Source organism: Xiphophorus maculatus, chromosome 21 (assembly GCF_002775205.1).
Source record: "Xiphophorus maculatus strain JP 163 A chromosome 21, X_maculatus-5.0-male, whole genome shotgun sequence".
NCBI lineage: Eukaryota > Metazoa > Chordata > Actinopteri > Cyprinodontiformes > Poeciliidae > Xiphophorus > Xiphophorus maculatus.
The window spans coordinates 7,329,702-7,347,843 of record NC_036463.1 but is presented as its reverse complement, the minus strand read 5'-3'; the positions used below and the strand labels follow the sequence as shown (position 1 = coordinate 7,347,843).

The 18,142-nt window shown below is 38.6% G+C and overlaps 1 protein-coding gene across 2 annotated transcripts in view; it reads left to right on the top strand.

Moving 5' to 3' along the window:
* The window catches only part of pou6f2 (POU class 6 homeobox 2), a 91,307-nt gene extending 73,373 nt beyond the window's left edge, over positions 1-17,934 (top strand). The window contains exons 7-10 of one of the 2 annotated variants that reach the window (XM_023325984.1): positions 1,349-1,558; positions 4,538-4,691; positions 8,206-8,374; positions 14,159-17,934. In XM_023325984.1, the coding sequence (XP_023181752.1) occupies positions 1,349-1,558; positions 4,538-4,691; positions 8,206-8,374; positions 14,159-14,558 (933 nt within the window). In that variant the 3' untranslated portion in view covers positions 14,559-17,934. Of the gene's footprint in view, positions 1-1,348; positions 1,559-4,537; positions 4,692-8,205; positions 8,375-14,050 lie in introns of both variants that reach the window. The other variant, XM_014468610.2, reaches the window with a different exon arrangement.
* The last annotated feature ends 208 nt before the right edge of the window (positions 17,935-18,142 follow it).

Here is an 18,142-nt window from a genome sequence, read left to right as displayed (position 1 = left end):
GGCACGTTTGGGACGAGCACAGAGCTGTCAGGTTCCCGCTCCTTTATTATGCTTATAGAACAACCACTTAGTCCTATGATGATGAATAATTGAGCGGAACAAGTTCTGTGCCACAGTGGCAGGCAAAGTGGGATCAGTGGGACTCGGGAGACACAGGCGTCAGGCGGGGCAATAAAATATGCTAAGTGGCAGGAGCGCATTACAGGGAGTTTGTAAAGCCGGAGCAGAAAGAGGGAGAGAGAGAGGTAAATTATCTGTTCCCTAATGCGAAGCAACATAAGCAAATGAGCCGTGGCAGGGATGAATTACACATCATCGGCCCACCTTTCTTGCACATATCCCTCCCTATTATGTCAAAGGCACGAGAAGAGGAGGAGAGCCGTATTCTGTGTGCAGGCAGAGAGCCTGGAACTGAAAGAGCACAAGTCCAAGACTTTGCAATTTTTTAGCACAAGCAGCTTTCGCCTTGTTTCCAAACAACAGAGTTTAGAACGACGGCGCCTCGTCCGTGTGGAGCAGCTCTCTGGCGTAATGAGGCGTGGTGGAGGAGCACTGCCAGCAGGGGGGCCCGCGTGACGGCCGCTGCCCAGAACCAGTCCCCAGATGACATTAACCTTCATCATAGTGAAGAGGCGCTAAGTCCCCCCTAAAGCGCCACTCCCGGCTACACTCTGGCAGCTCTGAGAGCTAAAACGTTGCAGTGACACTCTGCCACCCCCTTTGATCTGCCCTTCCTGATTACAGCCACTGAAGAGAGGAGAGGAGAGCGTCGGGTGGGGTGGGGGCTGAAGTACCCCTGGGACCCTCAGAGTTGGATTAGAGACACAAGGTCCTGTCTCTCTCTTCTTCTTCTCTCCCTCTTATTGTTTCTTTGCACTTGTTCCTGGGCGAAATCGGGGTCTGTGTTTCTCAGCAGCCTCACTCCAGAAACAGACAAAAACACTTCAACACACACGCACTCTCAAACACACACACATCCTTGCTGATGTCAGCCTGGAGATGGATAATACAGTCAGTGGTGTGCACCATCACACACACAGGTATTCAGCGCTGACCTTTGCGGTGCGCTCCCAGCAGTCTGCTTTGGCTTCACTTGCTCCAGCCTGTAAAACCACATCAGTGACAGATGATCAGCGGACACTTCTGCATCTTTCTCTCTCAAAGTCCCACCGCTCTGAACCAATGTGCTCTGATTAGCCTCATTAAATGCTCTAAATGTCCAACTCATTTCTGATTAAAAACAAAATTCATTTTCTTTGATACCTCCAGTAGCGTTTAGCCTCTCTGATCTTTCTGTTTTTTTAAAACCATCCAGCTGATTTTGTCTCCGCTATGCCCCCCTTTGTAGATAATTGGAACAATCCCACTGATGCCCAACTCTGCAGGGCCCTCCAGCCAATCAGGGGGTGGCAACCCAGCACTGCAGGTACAGCCAATTACGCCTCAGCTTCTGACCAACGCTCAAGGCCAGATCATCGCCACGGTGATCGGCAATCAGATCCTGCCTGTCATCAACACCCAGGGAATCACGCTGTCACCAATCAAGCCCGGACAGCAGGTAACATACACACTCCTGTAGGAACACGCTAACACACACGTGAAAGCGGCTCGCCTGCAGAGCAGCCGGTTACGCTCCTAAACTCCCAAAACTGATCAAGGGCTGGCTTTAAAACTGTGGAATGAGCAACACCTAGTGGAGTTTTTTGTTTATTCATGATTCTGGCCTGAATTTAAAAGCACTGTTCCTTGCAAAAACATTCATTAATTCATTTCATACACTGCAAAAACACAAAACCTTACAAAGTATTATTTTGTGTAGTTTCAACTTCAAGCATCTTAGTACACTTGACAAAAGACAAAACTAACTTCCATGTAACTTTTTAGAAAGTTAAAAGAGCTTGTTTTAAGTCAATAATTCCTTAATATTGATGAAAAATTATTAGTCATTAGTGACATATTCTGTCAGTGAAACTAATACTTCTTCATCAATATTAAGGAATTACAAACAAGCTCCTAAATCTTGCTGAAAAGTTAGTTTTGTCTTATTTAAAATGTACTAAGGTATTTACACTAGAAACTAGAAAATATCCTACCATAGTTCTCAGTCATTTTGTTCATGACATATTGTGCATAGATTAGCATTTTGTCCACAATCAGTAGATGATAGAAATTCTCCTTTTGTTGTGCCATCAATACATTTTTTGGTAATTGTTTCAAGTTTATTTAAAAAAAAAACCTGGAGATTACATAATAATTAACTTTTACATGTAAATTTTAATTGTGCAAAGAAAAAAACTCTTCATAAAGGAGAAAATGAGATAAACAGTAGTTTGCAATTTGTTGTTCAATAATTCTGACTTTAAGTTGATAAGTAAGTTGAATAGCACCAAAAATAGAGTTGTATGCAGTTGAGCTACGCTAAGCTACACAGGCTAATCACGTGGCAATAAAAATTAGGCTGTGTCCTAAGCCACTGTAACAAACAAATCAACTACATAGTTTTCGCAGACCCATGTGTTGTGTTTGGGTAAATAAATTGTTTTGTTGTTCAAGTTTTGGCCCACTGATCACTTTAATCTATTCCAACTTTTTCCCCAAATCCTGTTTTTCCATTTTGATTTTATTTTACAATGTAATCAGTATTTTTTCCACCTTAAAAATTGTCTAAACGGGGGCGTGCCGTGGTGGCGTAGGGGTTAGCGCGACCCATATTTGGAGGCCTTGAGTCCTCGACGCGGCCGTCGCGGGTTCAACTCCCGGACCCGGCGGCATTTGCCGCATGTCTTCCCTCCTCTCCTTCCCCATTCCTGTCAGCCTACTTTCGTAAAAAGGGACACTAGAGCCCACAAAAAGACCCCCTGGAGGGGTAAAAAAAAAATTGTCTAAACAACTAGTTGATATGTATAATTTCAACAACTAAATAGATCGTGGTGTCACTAAAATAAAGCTGAGCAGAACGTTTCTCATCAAACAGGGAGACAGGAAGCTGTAAAACTTTGAAAATAAAAATAACAACAACAAATTAAAAGAAGTCCACAATATTTTTGCAGCGGATTCCTTCAGCGACATTGTAAAATTGGAGGGGAAGTCGAACTGTAACTACAAATTTAATGTGGAAAAACTGTGAAAATAACCATTTTGCAGGGAATTGTATTCCCTGCTTACACACTTATTTGCATCATTTCACCTATAAAATGTTTTTTTGTGAAAAAGAAGAGTGCTTGCCTTTTTCACCTTGTGTCTGTGCATATTTGTCAGTAAAATATTTGTGGAGTCTCATTGAAACTTATAAAACTCTGCAGACTCCCCCCCCAAAAAAAACTAAAGGGTAAAAGCACTTTTCATCACCTCAGTTAAAGCTCCAACCTTCCTGCCTATGTTTTCCATCTCTCTTCTCCCTCAGAAATACTTTAAAGCCTCCTGGTTTGTCCTCTTTGACCCAAACAACTATTTTTTTTACTGTTTTCTACTGTTTTATGCAGGCTGCATGAAGAACTTGCAGTTTTGTGTTTTTGAAGACCTTTCCCTCCCAACTTTTCAATCTATATGCTGCATAAGATGCACACCCGCTGATGCATGGATGCTAGAAATGTTATTGACTTGATAATGAAGATGTCAGAGCAGAATTACAGGGTAAAGGTTCACATTGAAGGCCTCTGCAGTGCAGAATGGATGAACTCTTTCTGAAGATGGACACCTAATTGTGACACCCGAAACGGCAGATCATACTCTTGAATGAATTAATGCATTTGTAATAATGTTTATGCTCGTGTCTGCACTTCAAAGCCGGCGTGTACACATTGTTCCACAGGCATAATTTACGGTTGTCAGAGCCTACAGTCTAGAATATTTTCAGTGAAGCTAGATAATTCTCCGAGCCTGTCAACAGTCCTGACAGTGTGTGCATCGCTGCTGACACCCCTCCACCACCATCCAAACAAACACATGCCACAGAGAAAATAATTAATGGCAAAAGAGGAGAAGAGAAACCAGCCCAGTTTATGGTTTAGACAGGTTGGTTTTTTTTGCTTCTAAAGTAAAGACATGCCGTCTTGATCTTGTAAAAGCAACTCAAATGTGCATAAAACATGAAAATACATCAGTTTTCCCCATCAGTGCACATAGCTGGCATTTCATGAATTATGTTTCATATGAGGATTGCTGCGTTCAGATGTTTTCTACCCACATTCAGGCTCCCGTTACAGGCGTCACCACAAGCCTGATGAGAAAAAAAACAAGATTAATTGTCAAGTGCTTCTTTTCCTATTTCTTTAACTGGGTTTTCTCTGTACAGAAAAGTGATTAAAAATCACAACACAGATAGAAATACTCACAGCAATAACCCAGTGGAACTACATTCATCATCATCATTATCAAATACAGGGAAGCACTCATTATATTCAGCATCTAAGTGGCTAATTTAGCACCATAATGGCATTATTATTGCAAATTGTTTGTATGATGATGATAGTTAACAGGAGTAATGTTTATCTGCATCACAAGCTGCCGACACATCGTGTTGTGTTTGTGTGTCCAGCTGCCTCAGGCTCAGCAGGGTCAGACGGGCCCTGTGTCGTCTCAAGCCAACCTGCTCCACATGCCCCACAGACAGAGTCCTCTGCACCAGGCCTCTTCCTCCTCCTCCACTTCCTCATCTTCCTCGGCTCTCAGCGTGGGGCAGCTGGTCAGCAGTAAGTGTCCAACGCAACTCACAGAGAAACAAGAATGTCTTTAACACCAGCTCGCCATAGTTACATCAGTACTTTAAACTAAATGTTTGTCGCAAAATATATTTATGAGTAAGTTTTATCTGAATTTTATGTGTCACAACAACAACAAAAAATAGATTGCTGGCAGTGAAACTTTGACAAATAAACATCTGAAAAGTGTGGAGTGCATTTTTAGTTAGTCCTCAGGGTCAGTACTCAAACTTATTGATAGATTGGATAGGAACATCAGTTTTTAAATCTCGACCTTGACTGTATTAAAGTTTTGACTTTTTTTTAAGCCTTCTGTTGCTCAGTTATGTAAGCACAATTTTTAATGCCTCACTACCCTACTTGACCAGTAGATGGCAGTAATAGCTATTTGCTGTTCCTTTAAAACTACTTTGTACCTTAAATTTTACAATGTTTATTTTTCTTCACCCAGTTTGCTTTTCTTGAAAACTCTCTGGATGAAAATAATATTTTCAGATTGAATACATTTATTTTAAATGACCTAACCAAAATTTTCACGAATGCTGTGATTGCTACCAATACGTTCAGATGCAGACGAGACTTAAGAATCTGTTGCGCTGACATAAGGAATATCTTAAAGTAAGAGCTCATTTATTACTGATAAGGTGATTTATTTGTCATTTCCCAGCATTGTGAAATATGAAAAATAATAATTCAATCCACTTTTAAGGGAGTGAGATGGTCACCCAAATCTAAAAAGACTGTATTTAAAACAAAACATAACAATAATGTAAAATAGTAATGATAATGTTTGTAACTCCGGTCAATCCTCAAAATCCTTGAAGGTGATCTAACTTTACAGACGCTCTGTGCGGACAGCTTTTGAATGATTGTTTTATTTCTTCCTGTTGACTGTCATTTCTGTGGTTTATTAAACTATCCAAAGTGCCGTTTGTTATGTACGATGAACGTAAGTTTCATTTTCCTGATGCGTTGGCTTTTGGCAGGGGCTTATAAATCACTGGGGCTCAGCCTGTCAGCAGGCAGCTACTGCCTTTAAAAACTCGGTTTTATTCAGATAAATGGTATTTGTCAGAGTCGATTCTCCTAAACTCCATGTAAACTAATTTCAAAGGCCGCCATAGTTCCACTGAATTTGATTTTAAAAAAAACAAGTCGCCATTGATCAACTTGTTGTGGACATTGTGTTTAGTTTATGTTTACTGGAGCCCTGGAAAACATCTTATAAACCATTTTGGTCTGCACAAATCTTTACCAGCCAGTTTTTCTTTTTCAGTAAACAGGATTAATGCTTTACGCTGAATATGAGCCGCATCACTTCCTCTCAATATCATTTACAGCAAACATGTTCAAAGTAAAATCCTCTGACTGTCAGAGTTGGAGAAAATGAAATGTGTACTTTCTACAGACAACATTCCTGAAATGAATTGAAAAGCAAAGAATGTATGTTAACAGGAAGAACTAAATCATAAACAAGATGCAGGGAATATTGTCTTTTTTTTATCCTTGGCTCATTTTTTTCTTGAGAAAGTCACCTGATGATTCCTTATGTGATTAATTAACACTATTACCTGTTTTATATCCAGTTTTAACTTATCCACAGATTTCTCTTCTCTGCATGAAGAAAGGCTGAAACTGAAATGCATTTTAATCAGGATTTATTTTGGTTTTGCTGAATACAGATTTAGCAATTTGAACGTGAGCTTCACCAGCGCGAGTTCTGTTTATTCATCACTTTTTTTTAACATTGTCTTTATTTTTTCTGAATTCAAGAGACAATATTTACTTTGGAGGTAACTATTTCTCAGTTACACCAACTCTAAGCTTAGTTTCACATGCTACTATCAGCTGCTACTGGCCTCTTGAACACCCACCAAAACAAAAACTTTTCAATGTTGAATTATCTAAAATTATTCAGGGAATCAAGTCCAGATCCTAAATACTGTCATTTTTGATTTGCTTATAACATACAAAGGTTATAAACTATCCAGAGAAGTTTAGGATATTTTTTGTAAATTTGGTATCTGCATCCCAAATGAAAATTAACTTTAAATGCCTGTTGTAGCACTGTCAACAAGACCATGCAATTACGTTTTAATGGTAAAAATGGACTGAACTATAATGTTTTTCCAATCATTTTGATCACTCAAAGTGCTTTCGGTGGTTTCAGTTGTGTGTGTTATTTCATTTCAATTTTATTTATTGTTTTTTGTGGATTATGTTGGAAATTTAAAATATCTTCCAGAGAGGGTGAACTTCCATTATTATGCCATTATCAAAATATTTGGAAATGGTCTCACTATAAAAATATTTATTGCAATAATTATGAGGACAATTTATCATTGAGCAGAATTTGTTATTGTTTCAGGCCTACGACGAATCTCATGGCTTATTTTGTAAAATTGCCTCTATGCTGTTTTGAGGTTTCTTTTTTGTAAGATTAACTTAAAAACCTTTTTTAGACTATTGTACGAAGCCTTAGTCAAAGATTTATCACTGCAGTATAAATGAGCTTGGTTCAAATCCTTAAGTCGTGTTTGAGCCGTGACCTAATATCTGACGAATTATGTGGATCCAGAGGCTGGACCACTGGAGAACGGCTTCCATTAGTCTTTCAATCTACTAAGTAAATAGCCTCCACTGGGAATGATGAAGAAATGCTCATCACAGTGGAGATGATGGGACCCGAAGAAGCCGTGAGTGCTCCGAGTCTGCAGTCGCCCCTCATCCTCGTGGCGTTCACACATCTGAAGCTGCATCGCATATGCTGCATGTCACTTATGAGGCACAACGAGATGGCAGGCTCATAGATTTTTGCTTAAATACGCTTGGAGGAGTCCTTTAATAATTCATTGATAATGACCAGGATGAATTATTCAGAAGCACAAACTTTGCTTTGGTAAGCAGGATGCCAGGGCACCTGACATTGATGTACAATGTGAAATCACTTTTTATTAGCAGGGAAATTATTTAAAAATGCTTCAGTGAAAGTTTACAGACCTGCATTTATTTCTTTGGTGTATTTTTTGTGTTTGTGTTTGAGCTGCTTTGAACCATTTTAACTTCAGGTCATACTGAAGTAATAACATCTTTACACTCTTTAATGTGAATCTGAGAGAGTTGACTTTAGAATAAACATGTATTCGTAGAGGTCTGTAGTTTAGTACATTCTTTCTATTGAGAACAAATAACAACTGTCGTGTGTTTATGTCCATATGCTCTGCTATACTGTAACATACAAGATTTACACTTTAAAGCCAAAGCTATGAAAGCCTGTATTCACACCTCACATGAATCCACTCTTCAAAACATCTCTCAGATGTGTGAGTTTTACAGCAAAGAAAAATAACAAGTTCTGACCCAGAGCAGGACTATTTTTTAAGGTTGTTTAGAGACCATCATGATCGCACACGGCGGCGCGTTCGCCTCATTCACTCTGGAAAATAAGATAAGCAACGGAGGAGCACAGGGCTAATAAAATGAGACGCGTGTGTTTGTGTTGCAGACCCGCAGACTGCCCCCAGTGAGGTGGACGGGGTCAACCTGGAGGAGATCCGCGAGTTCGCCAAAGCATTCAAAATCCGCCGGCTGTCTCTGGGCCTGACGCAGACCCAGGTGGGCCAGGCGCTCAGCGCGGCCGAGGGGCCGGCGTACAGCCAGTCTGCCATCTGCAGGTAAGAGCAAACAAAAAAAAAAAAAGACAAAAAAATGAACAAGAAAGCTTTGGTTTTATTTCTAATTCTTCTGTCCTGATTCTGTCAAACGATGCAGTGCAGCGTCAGTGAGCTGTCAGGTGCGCTCGCCTCTTTAATCTGTCTTCTAACAGACATTATTAAGATATTAAACACATAATTGACCAACATGGCTCTCCTCACCGTTCCTGCTCTCTGTTCCCTCTCACCCATTGACAGCCTGGTGTTACTTATGCAAAATACATACACAAGTATTACCAGAAGCACTTAAAGTATTTAATAATTACTAAGGCACATCGCTGTTTCCTCTGCCTGAACATGAGGGAGCTTGACGGCAACGATCTGTTAATAAGATTCTCATATTTTACTGCCGCTGTGAGTACAGTTTAGCCATAAACGGAGCATTATGTATTCATGAGGCAATCATAAAATCTGTGTTTCATTCGTCCTGTTTTTCTGCTTCACTAACGTTTTGCATGAAGAAGCCAAATAAGCCACATCTGACTGTCAGGTCGGAATAATTGGGCCGCATGGCTTCAAAAAATTCCAGATCTAAATAGAAAAGTAATTTTCCTTACAGTGCAGAAAGAATGCTTTAATATTTATACTTAAAGTTACCAGTGAAAGCATGTGCAACGTGTCTTTTCCAGCAGTAATTCTGATTCCCTATCTCTTTTTAATGCGCTTTGCTGATAACCTGTAATGTTTAGGTGACGCTGCGCTGTCACGCACCTTTAAAACTTTCATCACATCAACATCAAACAGCCGATAAAAAGTGAAATAGTGCATCAGGCCCAGACTAATGTTTAAAGTCAAGAAGGAAAAAAAAACATAAAATATTTACAGACAGACATAATTCAAATATTTATAACATACATTAAAATCCATTAGCTTCAAAAATAAACACTGTTACGCATGTTTCTAGGAGTTTTTTTTATTGTTTTATTTTTTGTTTTTGTTGTTTGTATGACATTAGACATGACATTCTGATGTTTTAAGAAGAACCAGGGGAACTTCACATGCTTTAGTTTAGTTAACATCAACATAGACATGAAGTTTGAGGAGAGGCACTGTAGCTCTGGGGCTCCGGCTCTGAACCCAGACAGCCGACACACACTGACAGATGCTTCCATCTTGTCTGTTTTCATTGCTCAACATGTTTCCAGGCTCTATTAGTTTTTCTAAACAGGCACTTTTGCTCAACTAAAGGCTGACTGAAATATGGTTTGATTCTACAGAAATGTATGACATTTAATGCAACTTAAAGAATAATTATTTTGCACCTTCAGGTTCAGATTTAGAAACATCAACTATGGTATCCAGCTTCATATTAAGAATTTGTTAATTTCAACTAAGTAGATTGCTCCAGGAATCCTTAAAACCATAGAGATTATTTGTTGTTAAATAACGTTTTTGTGATACTTTTGCAGATTATACTCATTACAGTCCAAACTCAGGATAAACTTTATTGTCCCCAAGGGGAAAATTTGGAAAATGGAAAGAAAAGTACAAATACAACCGACAGAAATATGAAAATAACAACATTCATGATATAAACATAGGCTACTACAGTCTGTATCTGGGCCTAGCAAGTCAGGTCAGCAAGAAACAATGTAGCCTTTCTTGTGACTGGTTCCTTAGAGCTTGGGAAAAACTTATTCTTTAGTTTAGCTGCACATCTTCACTGCGCCGTTCAGTCTGGGTTTCTCTTCAGGGCGAAGGTCTTCAACCAACAGAGAAAAGAAAACATTAAAATCGACTCAACCAAACAACAACATTAAAACTTTTCAATTTCCAATAAAAATACGGTGAGCCTTAGCACAGAGTGCAACTGTATTAGCTGTAAAGGTCAAGCTGTTGTCAATAATTGTACCAAAGTGTTTGTAATGTACAACCTCTAAAGACAAACCATGGATGAAAACTAAAGGGCATGGTGGAGGATTCTTCCTAAAATCAACTGAAAATTTCTTAGTTTTTCTGATGTTGGTCTGCAGAAATGAGCGTTCAAACCAATTATACATTTACAAGCACTTATTATGGACATAAATGTGATGATGCTTCTACTGAGTAGTCAAATATCCAAACTAAATTCTGCCAGGACTACAAAAAGTGTGTGAGCTTCCTGTGGCATGTTTAATCAAATATTAGCAGGTGTGGGTGTAATATGTTTGAGACTATATGGAGAAATTAAAGTCACACTAGTTTATCTTACTTAAAAATATTTATAGGATTGTTTTCCACCAGGAAAAAAAGCTTCTAATAAATCATCAAAAGCCCAAATTATCACAGCAATTAAATAAAAGGTTTGCCATTCACCTAAAATATGAGAAAGACAAAAATGAAGTCGATGGTTGATGCATTTGAGGCTTTGTATTACCCAGCAGGCGATTTTAAGTAGTTTATATCCATAGTTTTCTTATTATTGTTAACAGTTAAACTTCGGTGACTGTAGAATGTAGTTTCTGACTCTATCTCTGTTCACAAATGTTTTACTTTTGGTTTAGGATGAGACTTCCTCCAGATTTAGTTTATCTAAACCTTCACAAATGAGAGCTGAATCTGAGTTAATGATGTGTACTGATGATTAAAATAGTCTAAACATGTTATGGGAAAGGAAAAGTTACAAAAATCTAAACTTGCACTTCTGAAATACTGAATCTTAGATATTTTTGTTTGACTTTTAGTGTACAGTAAATAACTTAGTAGACTTGAATTAAGACAAAACTACTTTATAAGAACTTTTTCAAGAAGATGCTGGAGCTTGTTTTAAGTTAATAATTTCTTAATATTACTGAAAAAGTACTTGTTCCACTGGCAGATTATTTCACTTAAAAAATCAGAAAAATGTCTAGTACATTTTAATCAATATTAAGTAATTATTTACTTAAAACAAGCTCCTAGATTTAGCTGAAAAGCTACTTTTAAAATAGTTTTGTCTTAATTCAAGTGCAGTACGATATTTACAACTAGATCAAAAACACTTGGTAAGATTTGCAGTGAAAAACAGATAAATACCAGCATCTCTTCAAGGCTGCCTTAAAAAATTTCACAGCTGAAAAATTGCACTAGATTATATAATTGAATTATAATTATTACACAAACAACAGGAAAATCTACTGAAGTAACAGTACTTCAGTTATTGCAGTCAGTTAGCATTCAGGCAGCTTCATGCTGTTATTTTAAACACCAGACTAAGTAATTTTAGTGTTTCATGACGAAACACTCCTTAGAAACCTTTGGACTGAAATAGGCCCGGCTCCTGACACCCCGCCCGTCCTGATGCACTAGAGGGGGGAGTGTGCACCCCAGCTGAGCAGCTCTCAACTCATTTTAGTATCTGCGGTTCCTGTTGATCCATGAAATGTCCTGTCTCCAGTGACTCTTCATATTTACTAATGTATTCCCTCAGTATGGAGCCTTCCTCTTTCCAGTGTTTAGGACGGGAGGATGGGGTTATAAATAATACCGCCTGTCGACGACGAGGAATGCACCGACGAGGTGTAGGAAAAGAGGAAGTTCATGCATGCATGGGCATCTCGCCCTCAGCTCACCTCACCATTAAAAAAGGCTTTTTTAGTTTGTTTGTTCCTCGGAGAGCCCAGCTTCTGCTGTTTCTGGAAGAGACACTTTATGGAAAGCATTTCTAAATTCTGGAGGAGGAGTTACTTTATAAGAACAAAACTATACTTTTATCAACTGACGTTCATTGACGAGTCAGATTGTTTATCAGATTGTTTATTGTGACAAAACTACAAAGACAGTCTGGCTGGGATTGTTAATTTGGTTATTTCCTTCCTCTCTTGGTTCCAGGAGAGCACCAACGCTTTTCAGTTTAATTGAAAATATATTTGAATGCAGTAGTTGTGTGCTTTCCAGCAGTGTAAGCTGCACTACTTTATGTGCAGTGGACGTATTCCCAGACTTTTCTGTGGAACGTAACTTTAAATTATTAGCAGAAAGTTTGCCTATTTGTGGATTTTGTTTTTCCTTGAACATATATTTCTGCAAGATAGAAAGTAAATTGTGTAAAAAAAATGTCAGCTTAGATCAAATTCTCCCCCAAAATCCATCCATTCATCCTTTCAATGACCAAGTTCTGAAGATTTTAGCAAAGTACTAGCTGAAAAAATCTATTTGCTCAGAAATCACACTCTTGGCATATTTACTAAATACAAAACAGGTACGTTTTTATCATCCTCTCCATAATGAGGGATAATACACAGTAAAGGTATGTTGTTTCAACTAATTAAAAAAGAAGCATTGCAGTTATGAGAGCAATCTTTTCAAGGAAAAACACTGAAAAATGCACCTGACAGTCGCTGAGCCACCTTATTACATTCATTGATTTGCTCCACAAGCAGTCTGTGAATGTGCTCTTAGTAAATATAACATGAGAAATTGACAGCACGTTAATCCATGTTTTGATTAAAAATGTATTTTTGTAAATTAATGATGATGTCACATCTAAGTGCATGTTTTGGTTGGTTCTAATCTGGGGATCAGAATGGATGTATTTGTAGTAATTCCTGCTTTGCTTTTCTGTTGATTTCTGAGAACGGTCTTAAAAAACTATTACATTTTTGGCATGCTTTTTGTGCATTAGCTGCATCTGCTTTTTAGCCATCTGCAGTATCTCCTTGTTCCACTATTGCCAGTTTGGGACAGAGAAGCTGCACAGCTGTAGCCAGACAGTTAAAGACAGTTGCAGCGCTTTGCGCCTCCAGCTGCTGCAGCCGAGGTTTTTCTGGGTGCAGCAGGACACGGATGGACACAGAGATGTTTGTCCCACAGGGTTCCTACGCAGTCTGCAATTTAAAGTCAGGATAAGTGTGGAAAAATAAAATTGAGAATGGAAAAATACCAGACGTTTTTTCTTAACGAATTGCTTAAAAGTTTTTGTACAACCATCCATCCTTCAGTGTATCGTCTTTTCCTCTGTTCAACCATCCAAAATCATTTATTTATCCAACTGTCCATTCATTTGTTCATCTGTTTATCAGTCAGTCTGTCCATCAATCTATCGATCCATTGGTCCATCTGTTGGTTCACCCAGTCGTCCATTGCTCAAACCATCCATCCATCCATCCATTCATCCATTGTTCCATCCATTGGTCAAACAGTCCATCATTCATTCTTTCATCCATCCACTAGTTCATACTTTTTCTATCCATCCATCCATCCATCCGTCCATCCATCCATCCATTGTTCAAACTCCCCAATTATCCATTCTTCCATGCATCCATTATTTCATAGATTGGTCCATTCATCTGTCCATTCATTGGTCAATCCATCCATTTATCAAACTGTTTAATCATTCATTCTTTCATCCGTTCTCTAGTTCATACATTAGTCCATGCATCCATCTTTTCCTTGACGCATCTTTCCACTTGTTTCCCAGAATTTGTTATCCATCCCTCCTTCAAGTTTGTGTTTTTTTTTCAGGGTCCATTTATATTTATATTCTAATAATGGGCTAAAAATGCCTTTGATCTCTTTAGTTGTTCAGTCTGGAAAACAATATAATTTCTGTCTAAGATGTGTAGGAACCCTGGTTTGAGTCCCTGTGGCATTCTGGTTGAGGAGACTAAAAGGCAGGCGACTTATCCCTTGTTCTGGCAGGGCACCTGAGTAAGATTCTTTTTTCTCAATTCTCCCCAGACACACCATCCTGAGAAGCCACTTTTTCCTACCACAGGAAGCCCAAGAGAACACTATAGGTAGCAGTCTGACAGGCAAACTGAACCCTGGCCTTTTATATCCTGCCAGGTTTGAGAAGTTGGACATCACCCCTAAAAGCGCCCAGAAGATTAAGCCTGTTCTGGAGCGCTGGATGGCCGAGGCTGAAGCCCGCCACCGATCCGGCATGCAGAACCTGACTGAGTTTATTGGGAGCGAGCCCTCGAAAAAACGCAAGCGGCGGACCTCTTTCACCCCGCAGGCGCTGGAGATCCTCAACAGCCACTTTGAGAAGAACACGCACCCCTCCGGACAGGAAATGACGGAGATAGCCGAGAAGCTGAACTATGACAGGGAGGTGGTGCGTGTGTGGTTCTGCAACAAGAGGCAAGCCCTGAAAAACACAATAAAGCGCTTGAAACAGCCTGACCTCGGCATGGCCGCGCCAATGGACCCGCTCACCGACTCTCTAGAGGAGCTCCCCAAGTAAACGAGCGAAAACGCGGCAGCCGTTAGAAACGAAGGCAAAGAAAAATAAAGCGGGCGAGGACTGAAAAATGTTGCCGAGTCACCGGGACCGAGGAAAACTTTGTGTTGTCAGTGTGATCACCACAGTTCTGTAAATGACCTCTGCGAAAACCAAAAACATGAAAAAGAGATTAATATGTGAGAATTATGTAAAAAAAAAAAAAAAGAAGAAAAAAAAGGAAAAGTTAAAAATTACGGTTTGCTGTTTTAAAGAGTTTTAGATCCAGAACGGTCTCCCTAATTCTGGTTCAACACGAGGAGGGATTTAGTAAAGAGAAGCCAAATCCAAACACTATCTACCAAAGTCTGTTGCATCTAACTGCTAAGAATAATTTTGTAATGTAAATGTGCTCTAAATTTTTACATTTGTACTGGCAAAATCTAAGCTATATGTGTGAGTGTGAGTACACATTTTATCTTCTGTCTCTTACTTTTTCCTTCATTGTTTGAATGTAAATATTTAAAAAAAAGAAGAAAAAAAATGTCTTCAGATCGAATCAATGATAAAGTTTTGGGACTAAAAAATGAACCTTTGCTGTTGCATTATAATGTTGTTTGCCTCCAGTTGTGTTTCATCTATAAATATTTTCAGCCACAGTGTAACTTTGTACAACTTTTACAGGTATTTATTGATAACTGGATGAAGGGGAGGAAGCGGAGGACTTTTAAAACGATGATGGTGATAATGACGAGGGGTTTCGGTGTCGAGTCATACTGCAGCTTTGTTTCTGTTGCCAAAGCCTGAAAGCCAAAGAACACACAAACTTCAGCTCAAGGACTGGGGGAGATCTTTTCCTTTTTATTTCTTTATAATCTCTTGGCTTTCTGCCTCCTTTTTCTAAAGTGTTTTAATCTGTGTTGGAAAAAAATTTCATGTCAAACAGCCTCAACTGTGTCTTCTGTAATTTCTCATCTCCACAACTTGTAAAAAAAAAATGTTTCTTTTAGGTAGGTTTGCCTCTGCATGCTTTAACCGGACCACAGATTTCATCTCCAACACATTAATCTGTTTTTCCTGAAAATGAACATGATGAGCCTTTTTAATTTGCCCTAATGCTTTCTAAATGTGCAAGGCTGAAGCGTAATCACCGAGCTCATTCTTTCTTGTGTTGTTTTTTACTTGAGTATCTCACAAAACCTGTTCTTTTGTACAAAGAATGGCTTTTTGCTTCTTTCATATTTTGGATTCCTTTCAGCTGAGCAAAGGTCTCTTCTGTTAAATGAAGCTTAATTTCTGTTTCTTACACCTTTTTTATTTAAACTATCCTGAGGAGGTAATCTTCCTACTACGGTTTATTTTTCATTTAGTGATTCCTGAAATTATTTGAATCCCTGACTCTTTCATTCAGTTTTTGTGTTGTGCGGTGCAATGCCTCGCAAAAGTCTTACTTCTCCTTTAGATTTTTCTACATTTTGTCACCCAGAGCATCATTTTGAAGCGGAATGGAAGTTTTGCTTGATTTATTTTTACAATAAACATCTGAAAAGTGTGGCATGCACATATTTACAAGTCCCAGATTTTAAAAACGTTGGTAGAACTGCCATTTCTCTGCCATTACAGCCACAATTCTTTCTGAGTACATCTCTACCAGCGTTACATTACCTACAGACTGCATTTTTTCCCTTTTCTTCATTGCAAAACAACTGAAGTGCATTTGTGAACATTAACTATCAAGTATTGCCAAAAACCTGATTGCATCCATGTCACGGTCAAGACTCTCTAACCTTTTTCAAAATAGAAATGGTTTAAAATACAAAAATGTAGCAATTTAAAACCTAGAATTTCAGATCTTTGGTTTTATCAAACAAGTAAAAACTAAATAAAACCATTGTTATGAGAGGAAGCTATAACATGAAAGCCTTTACTATTCCTTTTATAAATCAAAGCTCTTCTTAGCTCTATGACAGAGCTGTCAACTAGTTTTCATTTTGCAAGAAAGCCAAAAAGTTAAACTTGAACCTGATGTGTGCAAAGACTGATTTTCTAGTATTTACATTTGTGCAAAAAAAAAACTATTTTTACCGTCATTTTCCTTCCACTTCACAATCATGACTTGCTTTGAGATGGTCTACAACATAAAATACTTTGAAGTATGAGGTTGGTGAGGAGGCAAAATGAGAAAAAAGTTGGAGCAGTATTAATAGTTTCTGCAAGACGCTGTATTTTCTTGTCAGAAATATCACTATTTCAGCCAAAGTCTCAATCCGTCACTCCCTTCGGATGTTTTTGCCCTCACAGGAACAGAAAAGAGGAGAATGTTGAGGATAAGTGTCACATGTCAGAGCGAGTGAACTTAATTTGAAGTGAGGCGAAATTTGATGCGATTTATTCAGAATCAAGTGTCGGCTTGACGCACATCCTTCCACGTCCAGGTCGGTTATCTCTGCATTTTTTCTTCCCCCCCCCCTCGATCCCGGTCTGAAGAATTGCTGCATCCTGTAAATGTCATAGAAAAACGGTTTGTTTTAAAAAGGCATCCGTTTACCTCCACAGATTTGTTCTGCTGCTTTCATTGTAAACAAACAATTTCAGGCAGAAGCCGGGCCGAGAAAAACTGCGAGGAGAAAAGTACACACGTGGATCAGCGCCGAGGCTTAAAAAAAAACACACACACACACAAAAAAAACAGCTGCAACCAAAACCAAGAGAAATTTTAAAGAAGACACAGAAAGGAGTTATGCCTTCACCCAACTTTTTATCGCTGGACCAAAGCTCTATAGTTATGCACATTGTACAGAGACTAGATTCAAGATGTTGACAATCTTTAAAAACACGAGCAGCAGGAACACAGAAGTTCATCCGAGGTTTTCCTCAGTACTGCAAATCAGAGAAATGCCATTCTGGCAAGCAGCTGTTCTGCACTGTGTCCATGTTCACTGTTACAGCAGAGGAAAAGGCTTCTTCATCCTTCCTTTGATGCATCGCTCTGTGTTATATGCATTTCCTATTGGGCCACATTTGTTTTACAGCTCGTCGACATGCGTAGAAGAAGAAAAAATATCGACGGCAGCGTTGGTTTCTATTTAATTAGAGATTTCTTTTGTTTCTCGCCTACAAAACAAACACAGAAGCAACTTTTGTTAGCAGACAAAGAACTAGAAACCAAAGCTGAAGCATCTCTGGATGTTGGTTTTCTTTTCTTTGTGGTTTTTTTTTTGTGTTTTTTTTTTTAACAGACTGAAAACTGTAATTAATCTTTGGAGCAATATCTGTTTTGGTCGGTTTAAGCAGCACTTTGTGTATTTCTTACAAAACAAAAGAGGAAAAAGATTATTTAAAAAAACAAAAACAAGGAAGCTTCAAGTCTGTCACATTGATTTGTACCATAATTAGTAATAAACAATTGTTTGACATGAAATATGAGTTTCTTCTTTTTTGGGGGGGTTGTGTTCCTGTTCAATTTGATTTTCCTTTTAGGCTATAAAATACATAAATTCCTGATTATTACCAGCTTTATTGTGAGAGCTCAAATATTGTGACATTTTCTGCACAACTTGCAAGAAAATAAATACAAATTGGTGCTGCATATCCTCCTGTTGACAACT